General features: G+C 39.2%; 1 protein-coding gene across 3 annotated transcripts in view; it reads left to right on the plus strand.

Annotated features, from left to right (window-relative positions):
- itsn2b (intersectin 2b) overlaps positions 1–12101 on the plus strand; it is a 38402-nt gene that overhangs the window by 13684 nt on the left and 12617 nt on the right. For all 3 annotated transcript variants that reach the window (XM_028473462.1, XM_028473470.1, XM_028473455.1), the window contains 19 exons: positions 115–214; positions 328–458; positions 1051–1114; positions 1375–1512; positions 1644–1732; positions 2184–2446; positions 2916–3065; positions 3144–3284; positions 3459–3546; positions 3695–3834; positions 4149–4330; positions 4420–5198; positions 6319–6440; positions 7300–7557; positions 7640–7836; positions 9361–9413; positions 10375–10541; positions 10645–10675; positions 11092–11213. In XM_028473462.1, the coding sequence (XP_028329263.1) occupies positions 115–214; positions 328–458; positions 1051–1114; positions 1375–1512; positions 1644–1732; positions 2184–2446; positions 2916–3065; positions 3144–3284; positions 3459–3546; positions 3695–3834; positions 4149–4330; positions 4420–5198; positions 6319–6440; positions 7300–7557; positions 7640–7836; positions 9361–9413; positions 10375–10541; positions 10645–10675; positions 11092–11213 (3215 nt within the window). The remainder of the gene's footprint in view (positions 1–114; positions 215–327; positions 459–1050; positions 1115–1374; positions 1513–1643; positions 1733–2183; positions 2447–2915; positions 3066–3143; positions 3285–3458; positions 3547–3694; positions 3835–4148; positions 4331–4419; positions 5199–6318; positions 6441–7299; positions 7558–7639; positions 7837–9360; positions 9414–10374; positions 10542–10644; positions 10676–11091; positions 11214–12101) is intronic.

Genomic DNA, 12101 nt, shown 5'->3' on the forward strand with positions numbered 1-12101 from the left:
AGAGCTGTCAGCTTCAGTTGAAAATATACAAGTATTGACAGTGATGAAGGTTTTGTTAAGAGGTTTAATAAACTGTCCTGAATATAACTTGGCAGTGAAATGTGTGTGCTTTAGGTCTGCCTCTATCTGCATCCTACCCGTCACCACTTGGACTCTCATCTTCTACTGGTGGAATGAACAAGGCTCCATCCCTGCTGGATTTAGGACCTGGAAGGTAAATATGACAAACTGGCATCAAGGAGAACTATCCTTTATCATTATTATTATTTGTTTTACTCCTTATGAATACGTATAAATCTTTGTTATTTTTTTATTTTATTTTTTTAGCCTCTCATCTCCATCCTTTATGACACCCATGTCTGCAGTTCCCAGTGACTGGGCTGTGCCACACGCTTCCAGACTCAAATACAGGCAGCAGTTCAACAGCTTGGATAAACAGATGATTGGATTCCTTACTGGTACCGTTTATGTGTACAGTGTGAACATGTTGCTCAAAATCAGTCTAAGAGAAATACTGGCTTGAACGCTCATATGCAAGAATCGCTGATGGTTTCCTAAGGGTGGCCCTTCCTCTGTTTATACTGGCTTAATGCCTCGTGCCTTAGTCAGTGCTGAGGAAGTATCAGCTTTGATTGCAGGTGTGTTAAGATGCCAGGGCAGTTTCACACTTATTGTCAAGTGTGAATTTGTGTTCTACACACCTTGCTCAACCTGTTCCTTTTTAAATGCTGCATGATCCCTGAAAAGCATATGTAAGCACACATGCATTGGATGACGTTGCACATTATTGTATGTAAAGCAGTGATTAAATGTCACAGTATCTGATTATTTCTTATTTTATTACTTTATCTTGTGTTTTGCTTTTTAAATCAAATGTCAAATTAAAATTAGGATCCAACGATAAACACACTTCCATGGTCAATATGCACATTGTTTGTCAGTTGAAATATTTAACTGAGTTTGTCACTTTAGTTACATGTTTTAACTACTACACAAATCAGATGCTTGGTGTTAAGTTTGTTCCCTATTTTTTATCTCATATGTTCGCAGGTCAGCAGGTGAGAAGTGCCATGGCAACCACGATGCTGACACAGACACAGCTGGCTTCAATCTGGTGAGACATCTGTATTTTTATTTTTTTGCGTGTGTCTGAACTTGTTTTGTCGCGTGTTAATTTGAATAAACTTTCACCATTTTTGTACCCTTTTCTTTTCAGAAAAGTTTTGTGTAGCCTACATGTTAAACACATTTTTGGTTATCTTTTTTATACCATGTTATGTCGCAAATACATGTAAACATAAGCAAAGAGGTGTGATCATGGTTGTCCACTGTAAAATAAACCTAAATCCATGCATATTTTGGATCCTTTGACAGGACGTTGGCTGATGTAGATAAGGATGGGAAGCTAAAAGCTGAAGAGTTTATTCTGGCAATGCATCTTGTGGACATGGCAAGGTGTGGACAACCGCTGCCAATCACCCTACCAACAGAGCTGGTGCCACCATCACAAAGGTATGTGGACACCCTGAGTAAGAACCCTGTAAAAGGCATTTAACATTTCAACACTAAACATACATTTTAAACCGCTTCACACATTGAAAATATCCCAAAATGATCGGAATATTTATTTTATTTTATTGCAGGACTACAGTGAATGGATCCAGCACTTCTGTCTATGCAGGTTTGATGGATGACTTTGACGTAGAGCCGCCACAGAAAGCCAGACCCAATAGTGAGTGCTTACAGAACAACACACAGGGAGTAGCCATGTGTAGCAGCTGTGTTGTGTGCTAGCGTTCTGTGCAGCTGTGTGGTTTTCAAAGAAACTGTTGATTTTTGCAAGAATCATTTACACTTCTTATTCTGACACTAGCCACTTGTATCATTGTGATACATAACATGTGAATGGAATGTTTGTGGTGCTCATGTTCTTTTACTGGTTTACATCCAGCTTATGTTTATATCATGTTTTGTTTACCGTTTGTTTCACAAGAAAAGCTCTGTTGTTCATTATTAACTAATATTTATCTGCTCTAATTTCACAGTCTTTAATCATGGTTGTTTTTCCAAATAAAGATTAGAAACTCTTTATTTACAGTAACACTATTTTGTGTATTTAACGACATTAACCGAAACTGGAATAGAAATATGTTCTACATCTTTTTACCTCTTTACATATTTAGTGACATTTGAGGACAAATTCAAAGCCAACCTGGACAAAGGGAACGCAGAGCTGGAGAAAAGACGCCTGGCGCTTCAGGAGGCAGAAAGAAGGGAGCAGGAACGGCGTGCTCAGAAAGAAAGGGAGGAGCGAGAGAAGAGGGAGCGGGAGGCCAGAGAGGCAGAGGAACAAAGGAGAAAGGAAGAGGAGAAGAGGCAGGAGCGATTGAGAGAGCTGGAGAGGCAGAGAGAAGAGGAACGACAGAAGGAGTTGGAAAGGAAAGAGGTGAAAGTTGTTACAAAGAGCTTTTTACATACATTGTCAGATAAATGGTGCCTTGTTAAGGTTTGTCACACAGTGCAAAAACATCTAGTCACACATATTAATGACTGTTTATTTAAGAATGAAGTTAAATTAAACTAAATTTTTGAACAAAACTCTGATCTTCATCATATAAATATTGTATATGTAGTAGATTACATCGAACGACACAAACGTCTGATTCTCTGATCTGAGGGCCATCATTATTAGTCATGTTAGTATTTAGAATAATTAATTATTGATCTGAACAGTTATACAAGAAATAACAAATGGTTTGTTTTTGTGTGTACTTTTTTCTCATTTTGTGTGAATTTTTTTCATTATGTGTGTCGTCGTCATTATTTTATGTACTTATTTGAGGGGGCCACATTGAATTAGGCCGAGGGTCTGTTGTAGATGCTGTGTACAATTTTCTCGTGTTGGTCACTTCCAGGCAGCACAGCGGGAGCTGGAGCGTCAGAGGAAAGAGGAGTTGGAGAGGAAGCGGCGAGGCGAGCTCCAGATAAAGAAAGTACAGGAACAGGATGAAATAGTTAAACTCAAAGCAAAGAAGAAGAGCCTGGAGATGGAGCTGGAGGCTGTGGTGAGAGCTGAAAAGACAGATGATCAGCTTTGATATTGACGTCACCTTCTTTTACTCACCCGTCTGTTCGTGTTTCAGGGTAACAAGCACCGTCAGATCTCAGATCGGCTGCGAGACATTCAGAACAAGAGGAAGCTTCAGAAAACGCAGCTTGATCTGAACTGGCAGCGAAAAGAGACGCAGCAACAGGATATTTACAACCTGCAGAAACAGCTGGAGGTCTGTGCTTAGGAGCTGTTTTCATTTCCCTTGGGTTTTCTTTGCCAGCAGTCGTAGTAATTAATTCATTCATTCATTGTTTTAATGCGTATATGTTACTGGTTACATGGACAAGCGATGCACTTTTAAAGTATGAATGTTTACTCCTAAAATTTGTTTTATACTTTTGGTCAGGAATTTCAGAGGAAGTTGCACCAGCTGACTCCAGAGCAGAAGAGACTGTCAGAGAAACTGAAAACCATGAGTGTGGGTAACATACCAGGTCAGTACTGATGAATGAAACCACAGCAGTCAGACTGCAAGCAGTATTCACACCATTACAAAGTACAAAAAAATCCCTTTGATGATTATAAGACCCGGCATTTAATATTATTTCAAAATATTTGACTGTTTTTATAATGTCCCTGCAGCGTCAACCCTATCCACCCTAATGGTGGGGGTCACAGAGAAAAGGGCAAACTGCTTTAAGCTGCAACAACAGCGGGATGCACTGGAACAGGACACTGCAGCTAAACTAGCTGAGATGGACCAGTACAACAGTGAGATCCAGGTAGGACCTGATAGAACATGATCTAAATGTTAGTTTTGAATGAAAATCTAAAAAAAAAATTGAGCTTCTACAAGATGCAGGTTAAAAAAATTGTGCTTTTGTTCGCACCATTTTTTTAACTTCTTTTGATTATAGGTTTTTGTAGAACTGTGGTCAAACAAGGATGTCATCTTTGACTGTCATTAGGTTTTGAGGGTTTAAAGAGTAGAAGGTCGCAGTTAAGATAATTATTTTCTTGCTGACTAAGCCTTACTCCTCTTACTCAGACGTTTGCTTACTCTTTCATCCGCTGTGTGCGTTTCTGTGCATGTCAGGAGCTGAGGGAGAGACAAAGAAAGCAACAGGCAGTCCTTGAAAAACTGCGGAGCGTCAAAGAAGAAAAACGCCAGGAGCTAAGTCGCAAAAAGGAGCAAGAGGAGGAGAGGAGACACAAGGAGGAGGAGAGGAAACGAATGGAGGAGGAGAAGAGGCGCAGGGAGGAGGAGGAGGAACAGAGGTATCTTAAGGACGTGTCTCAAATTATTTATTAGAAGTAGATTTCTATACGTGAATATATCATGATAAATGGTTGCTTTACACTCACAGGCGTATTAAGATGGAAAATGAGCGTTTGAGGCAGGAAAAACTGAGGAGAGAAGAGGAAGAGCGTCAAAGGAAACTTCAGGAAGAGAGAGAAGCCAAACGGAGGGAAGCGGAGGAGAGGGAGCGACAGGCGCTCATCCAGGCAGCCAAAGAGCAGGTTGAACGAGATCTGAGAGCAAAGGAGGAGGCTGAACGCATGAAAAGAGAGGAGGAAGAGCGGAAGAAGAGAGAAGAGGAGGAACGTCGGAGGAAAGCGGAGAGACAAAGGCACGAGGAGGAGAGGAGAAGGCTTGAAGAGGAACGAAGGCAGCTCGAGGAGGAGAGAAGGAAATTGGAAGAGGAAAGAAAACAAGAGGAAAGACGAAGGAAAGAGGAAGAGGAGAGACGCAGGAAGGAGGAGGAGAGGAAGGAGGAGGAACGCAGACGTGTGAGGGAGGAGGAGGAGAGGAAGCGACAAAAGGCGGCGGAAGCAGCAGTCCGAGATGCGGAAGAGAGGAGGAGGCAGGAGGAGGAGGACAGGAGGAGACATGAGGAAGAAGACAGGAGAAAGAGGGATGAAGAGAGGAGAAGGCTTCAGCAGCAACAGGAGGAAGAGCGCAAGAGGCGTGAGGAGGAGAAAAGGAAGGTAGAAGAGGAGAGGAAGAGGAAAGAGGAAGAAGAGCAGAGGAGGAAAGGTGAGGAGGAGAGGAAGAGGAAGGAAGAGCCTCCTCGTCAGCAGCCGTCGAGCACAGGTGGGAGGCTGGATATCCAGGCAATGCTGAAGGGACTGGAGGAGCGGAAGGGTGAGACAAATGTTTCCCTCTCCAATTCTGAACCGTTTGTTTAGAAATAATCTGCTATTAATACATTTATTAGATTATGTCATTTTTTTTACTGAGAATATTCTAGATCAAATCAAATTTTTGTTTTTCTAAACTTTTTACACATTTACATGACTGATGCAAAAAACAGAAAAAAAGCTTAGAGAATGTAAATGATAGGCAACGATATTTTGGGGTTTTGTCTTAGAATAGGAAGTTCCTAATCTGACACAATGTTGACTGATTGAAGTCAATCTGATTTTAATCAAAACATTTATCACTGATTAGTTTTTTTTAGCACCAAATTTCATTATCACAAAACCTTCAACTGCAAAAGAGTCAGGATCAACATCCTGGTAACCATGGAGAAGCAATTAATCCCTATGTAAATTCGAATTTACAGCTGATCAGTTTTTTCAACTTTACACAAAGGTAAAGAAAGTGTAAATTAACGTACCCAAGCACCATCACTGCTTGTGGACATCATGGTGGTGCAGAGACAGATGCAACTATTGTTGTTACATCTGTGTCACATGACCAAAGAAGTATAACTGTGTAACTATGCTGGATGATCGCTTCTCCTTGATTGCACCGATGTTAACACCTGCTCTTAATGGTAAATGTTTACCATATATAATACCAATATAATTATTGCAGTTCAAAATTCAGTTATGACTATTTAGATTCAAAATCAGACGGCACAGATGTACTTGTAGCTTGTTGTTCGCTGATAGCTTTTAGTAGATTTGATCATCATTGAGACTGAATCTAAATCATAGCAGTTTTGCAAATAATGGGATTACCAAACCCTGAATATCTTTCATCCCAATAAAAATGTTCTCTTCAATCAATCAATCAATCTTTTATTTGTATAGCGCCAAATCATAACCAATGGTATCTCAAGACACTTTACAGTAGAGCAGTCTTAAGGACGGACTCTTCATTTTATGGATACACACATATACATATGTGTCCCACACCCAACATGAATTCATCATGGCGGCAAGGAAAACCTATTATCTACTGTTAACTGGTCCATTGTAGCGATTGCACTGTTAACCTTTAAGTTGACTGTTTATTAATTTTCCTGATGATCCATCAGGTGGTCAACTAAGGAACAGACAGCGCAGGAAATCTGCTGCTCTCTCTTCTTTCAAAGCTCTCTACGCCTTCACTGCAAGGAATAATGAAGAGCTCAGCTTTAATGAAGAGGACATAGTTGAGGTAAGACTTACAGCATTCTCTTAGGTATCGTCTTCTGTAACATTGCATCTCTACCATATTGGACTGCAAATACTGAACAACAAATGTCTTGATTTATTCTATAACTCAAGCTGTAATTATTGATGTTTCTTTCACCAAGCCAGCAATTGATCAGGTTATGACTGCACAAGCCAGTGGACAAGGCCAACCAAAAGAGTTACACACTAGACCAGTGGTTCTCTAACTTTTTTGGCTCAAGTTTCATTATATTTTGAATCCATGTTCCATGTTTTTTGGATCTTAACCCCATTTTAATATCAAGAATTTCTGGCTACCCTAAAGACATTTCTTTTTCTAGAATTAGTTTTTGATCATGTTTGAGCTCAGACATGTTTTTTTTTTTTTTACTGCATTTTAGTTGAACTACATTTATATTTCTCTAAGTGAACACATATAGAAATACAGTTGTTTAAGATTGTTTTAATTTTAAACAATTTCAAAAATCTATTTAAAATTTTCAGAAAGTTTTTCAGAAAGTTCAACCAAGACTGACAATTTTTTTGTTTCTCTCTCTCTCTCTCTCTCTCTCTCTCTTTCTCTCTCTCTAAAAAAACATACCTTTTAAGTAATATTTAGATTTAATTTAAGGGTATTTGGATCTGACTAACCATTTTAATGTGAATCTCTTTCTTGATATACATATATATTTTAATATTCTATTACATGCCTACCATTCTTAGTTATGATTGCTGTAGCCATATCTCGACATCAGGGTGAACTAAACTATAGCCACAGTGCTCAGCTATATTCTATTATATAGATGTAAACAGATTAGTGAGTGTCAATAGTACAGTAATGATACAAATTCCTCTCCTCTCAGGTGGATGAGACGGTTGAGCGAGATGAGGGCTGGCTGTATGGCAGCAGACTGGGAAAGATGGGCTGGTTCCCAGAGAGCTATGTGGAGAGAGTGACCCCATCAGGTGCAGCCACTACCACTGCTGCACCATCACCAGCTAAATTGCCCCTCCAGTCACAGCTTTCCAATGCCCTCGAGGCTGCAAAGGTTGCAGGAGCAAAGTCTGCTTTCACACCAACTCACTCTCCAAATCCTGCACCATCCGAGACTCCAGGACAGGTAAAGGTTTATCAGTGAAGCCATGGACTGAAGAGTTCCCTTCACCACGTGATCATTATTGAAATGTCTTTTTATTTAATAGAAGGTGGTAGGTAACGTGCTGGCCCAGGCGCTGTGCTCCTGGACGGCAAAAACAGACAACCACCTGGACTTCGACAAGGACGATGTGATTCAGGTGTTGGAGCAGCAGGAGAACTGGTGGCTGGGAGAGCTGAACGGTGAAAAGGGCTGGTTCCCCAAGACATATGTGACCCTGCTGGGCGAGGAAGAGAGCTCAGAGTAAGTCCTCGAGCACATATTTTAGTTATTTAAGACAAGTGTTAACCAAAGTAAGGAGGATGTTTTCCAGAAAGTGTATCAAAAAGTAATTTATAAAGCTGTTGCACCTTGGTTAAACTCATCACAAGGTAATCAGAATCAGAAATACTTTATTTATTCCAGGGGGAAATTACTTGCGTTACAGAGGCTCAATAAATATAACGAATAAATAGAATAAACGTGAAAGAAAGAAAGAGAAAAATGTACATAATGAAATCATAATTTCATAATAAAAGTACAAGACTGTTAATAAAATAAGAATGAAATACAAGTGCACACATCACAGTAGAAAAAAATTCTAGAAATACAAATGTACAACTATAATACAGATATATACCACAATCAATGCTGTTGGGTTACAGGTTACATTGATGACTTGATTATGAGCTTATTGCTACCTTGCGGCATGAGGTATGCACCCTCCTGCTTTCCAAACCGACATATTTTAGTCACCAGTAAACCTGTTGAGTAATGTGAACATACCTGTTCAGGTAGATGCATTCTTATGTACGGTGAAAGTTCCTGAATTTAAAGTATGCAGGTCATCAGGTGATTACATTCCTTAAATCAGGAAGGAAATAGAGGCCACATTTCATCTGTTTACACAGTCATTCCTTTTGCCAACAATGATTTTTTTTAAGGTTTACCAAAAACAAGTAAATAAAATTCTCAAAACATCCTCAGTTAGAAAACAGAAGAAGAAATGTGCTCTGACCAATAAATAACTTGAATTTGTACTTCATAGTGTGACCAGAGAACATGTTTTATGCAGGTCATTGGTATTTATACTTAGTCAAAATTTTAACAAACTTGATTTTTAAAGACGGGTTTTTTTTTTCCTTGTCTGCACATGCTGTTGAAGGGTAACACTATACATAGTGCAATCTATGCATGTTTTATTATTCCAATGAAATGAATAAATGGATTGTATTTCTTAATTGTGACCATCACCAGCCCTCCCTAAGAATGAGTCAGAAATACTTTATAAAGGGAGAATATAAAAAAGAGGGCAGTGTTCCACCGTAGTGAGGGGGGGGGGATGGAACAGGGGAGAAGGAGTTGGGGTGGGTAAGAGGAATTATTTTGGTTGTGCTGAAAGTGTAATTTGATGCTATAATTGTGCATATTGTGTTGTGGGGTGAAATCTATTGAGCCAGTCTGGTGAAAGAAAGACTAAACTTAACCAGGAAATCACAATGTTGTAATACGTGACCTGAAATGCGCTGATGTTCAAATAAAATGTATTATTATTATTATCAGGCAAAGGTGAAGCAGGAGTTGATGTTCTGTCAGTTGGTTTTTGTTCGTTCTGCGTTTACAAGGGCTGACTAATAAACAACACGATAAGGCTGCACGTTTGAAAAAAAACCTGATCTAAACCTCTTAACATTTGCATGAAAAAGTTCTGTCAATCTTTTTAGTTAATGTTTGAACTCAAAGGTTTGTGAAGTAAATGTTTAGATAATAAATTCCTTTTGTTCTCAGTTTGAAGAGCCTCCCTGCTGACGCTGACTCCAGTGATGGGACTCAGCTTGAAGGTACCCCAAGAGTTTCTGTGGAATATTAATCATTCAGGCTTCATACATTAGGGCTGTCAGGTCTTACATCTATGTTAAAATCATGTTTACTAAGAAACGGACATAATGGTGGTTTTAGTTGTAGTTTTTTGCCACATTTAAGCAATCTGCTGTTACCAAGCTTCTCTTTTTTCCTTTAAACAAACAAACGGCAACCTGCTGGGGATATGAGCCAATAGTCTATAGACCAGAGGTCACCAACACGGTGCCCATAGGCACCATGTGAGGGGCCCTCAGGGGCTCTTGTCGCTAGTTAATACTTAGTAGTTAAATACTGCTGCACTTGATAAAGTTTTAGCATTAAATTACCATCTGCTGATTTGGTGTATGGTCAGTGGTGTGTTATACATAGAAGATATATTTTTAAAAACACAAGGTGGATTTTACAAATGTTACGTTTCACAATAATTTAAAAGTCGTTTGTTAGTAGCTAGTAAAATAGAAACTGAAGTGTTGCATATTGAAACATAAACATTTGTTTCCTTTTTAAGTTAAACTAGCCTTCCTTATTATCTTACCCACTAACTAGAATAGAATAGACCTTTATTGATCCCCCAGAGGGGAAATTCACAAGTTGCAGCAAAAATAGAATAGCACACATTAAGTATAACAACGTAGGATAATAGTGCAAATATACACGACTGTGGGACAGACATAAATTAGAAAATAAATCAAATTAAACTATCAAAATGTAGTATTTAAGAAGTGCTTTTCAAACTATACAGTACCTATGAAGTAGCTCACAGTATCAGAAAGGCATTCTGGTTTAAGTCTGCATTGTAACAGATGATAGCACTGCTGTAATGATGTGGATGCTATTGGGAAATGCTCTAAGCAGGCTGCACAGTTGCTGCTCACTGCTATTTAAAATGTACATAACATAGATGTCGTGAAAAATACAGTATCTTCTTTTAATGCACAGAATATGTGGCGTTGTACACGTACGAGTCTCCAGAGCTTAGTGACCTTACGTTCAATGAGGGCGATGTGATCCTGGTGAGCAAGAGAGAGGGAGAGTGGTGGCATGGCTCTCGAGGCGACCGAACAGGCCTGTTCCCCAGCAATTACGTCAAACCCAAAGAGACTGATGTAAGGATACACCACACACACTGACGCCTAATTCACTCGTGCCGATTAAAGCTTGTATCTAAGGAATGTCTCTGTATTTGTTGTTTTTTTGGGTTTTTTGCAGACATCGAGCACATCTGGAAAGAAAAAGCCAGGTAATCTCAGTCTGCAGTATGTCTCTATCGTTGTTAAATTTTCTATATCTTTGATTCTGCGCTCTGGGGTGTTTCTTTTGACCCCCTACAGGTGTGTAACTGTAAACAGTATAGTGTTGGATTATGAGTAGATGCTCTGCCTCTGTGCCAGCATTAGAGCTAACCAACATACAAAGAGAGGTCAGACTGTTTTTGTAAACACATGAGCTGGCTGAGCAGGATTTCACACACAAATGAGTTGCACATATTTCTGCTGTCCAAGGTCACTGAATTTTCAATATCATACAAAGGAAGATAGGTGATGTCATTATAAGTTATTTATGCGTATTGTTCAAAACTCAAAACTAAATCTTATACACGATAGGAAAAGCTGTACTTTGGAGTGGTTTCAGGTTGTATTTGTGTCTTGTGTTCAGAGATTGGCCAGGTGATAAAGCCTCACTCCCCCACCGGCCCAGACCAGCTTATTCTGGAAAACGGCCAGCTTGTCCTCATCCTCGGCAAAAACTCCTCCGGCTGGTGGCTCGGAGAGCTGCAGGTCAGAAGCAAACCACTGTTTGTTAGAGGTCAACTATACCAATTTTACATTTTGTTGTTTGTTCAGCGGTGGAGTGACATCACTGCACGGTCTGCTTCTGTTGGATAGCATCACGTCAAAGAATGCGTTTTTTCTTCTTATGAAAACAGTTTGTATTATGTGGCATCAATTTGAATGTGTGTAACAAATTTACATATCTGGGACATTTTATCACTGATGATCTGTCAGATCAGGGGTATCAAACTCATTTTAGTTCAGGGGCCAAATACAGAGCAGTTTATCTTAAGTGGGACACAGATTTTAGGCAAGAAAATTTGTATTTTAATCATTATTTATAATAAATTATAAAATATATAAGGCACTGACAATATCAAAGCAATAAGTGACAGATATCAGCCCTTGCATTTTGTGACCAATTTTTATGTAATTTGGGAATATTTGAAGAAACCTGCAGGATTTGTGAAAAATGTGAAAAAAATGTGAGCCCTGCTAGTATTGTGGTGTTTCAATGAATTTGTGTATTATTTTGGAGATATCTGCAACAGAATCAGTTAGCAATTTACACAATGATTTATGGCTTCTCTGACTTTTTTGCTTTTTGCTGAGGGCCAAATTGGATGCTTTAAAGGGCCAAATTTGGTCCCCGGGGCTTGAGTTTGACACCTGTGAGTCAGATATATACAGTATATACAGACAATGTCGTGTTATGTATGCACAGGCTAATATTCTCGTACCTAAGTTTGGTGCCTGCACAGCTGATTTAAAAAAGACATTGTTTAAAACATACTGTACTGGATTATTTGTGTTTAATATATTTATTGAATTTTTGGAAAAACATTGAAACATAGACCCACCCCACATTGAAACATCTTAGAACTCATTGTCACA

The sequence above is a fragment of the Gouania willdenowi genome, chromosome 3, assembly GCF_900634775.1.
Source record: "Gouania willdenowi chromosome 3, fGouWil2.1, whole genome shotgun sequence".
In the NCBI taxonomy this organism is placed as follows: Eukaryota; Metazoa; Chordata; class Actinopteri; order Blenniiformes; family Gobiesocidae; genus Gouania; species Gouania willdenowi.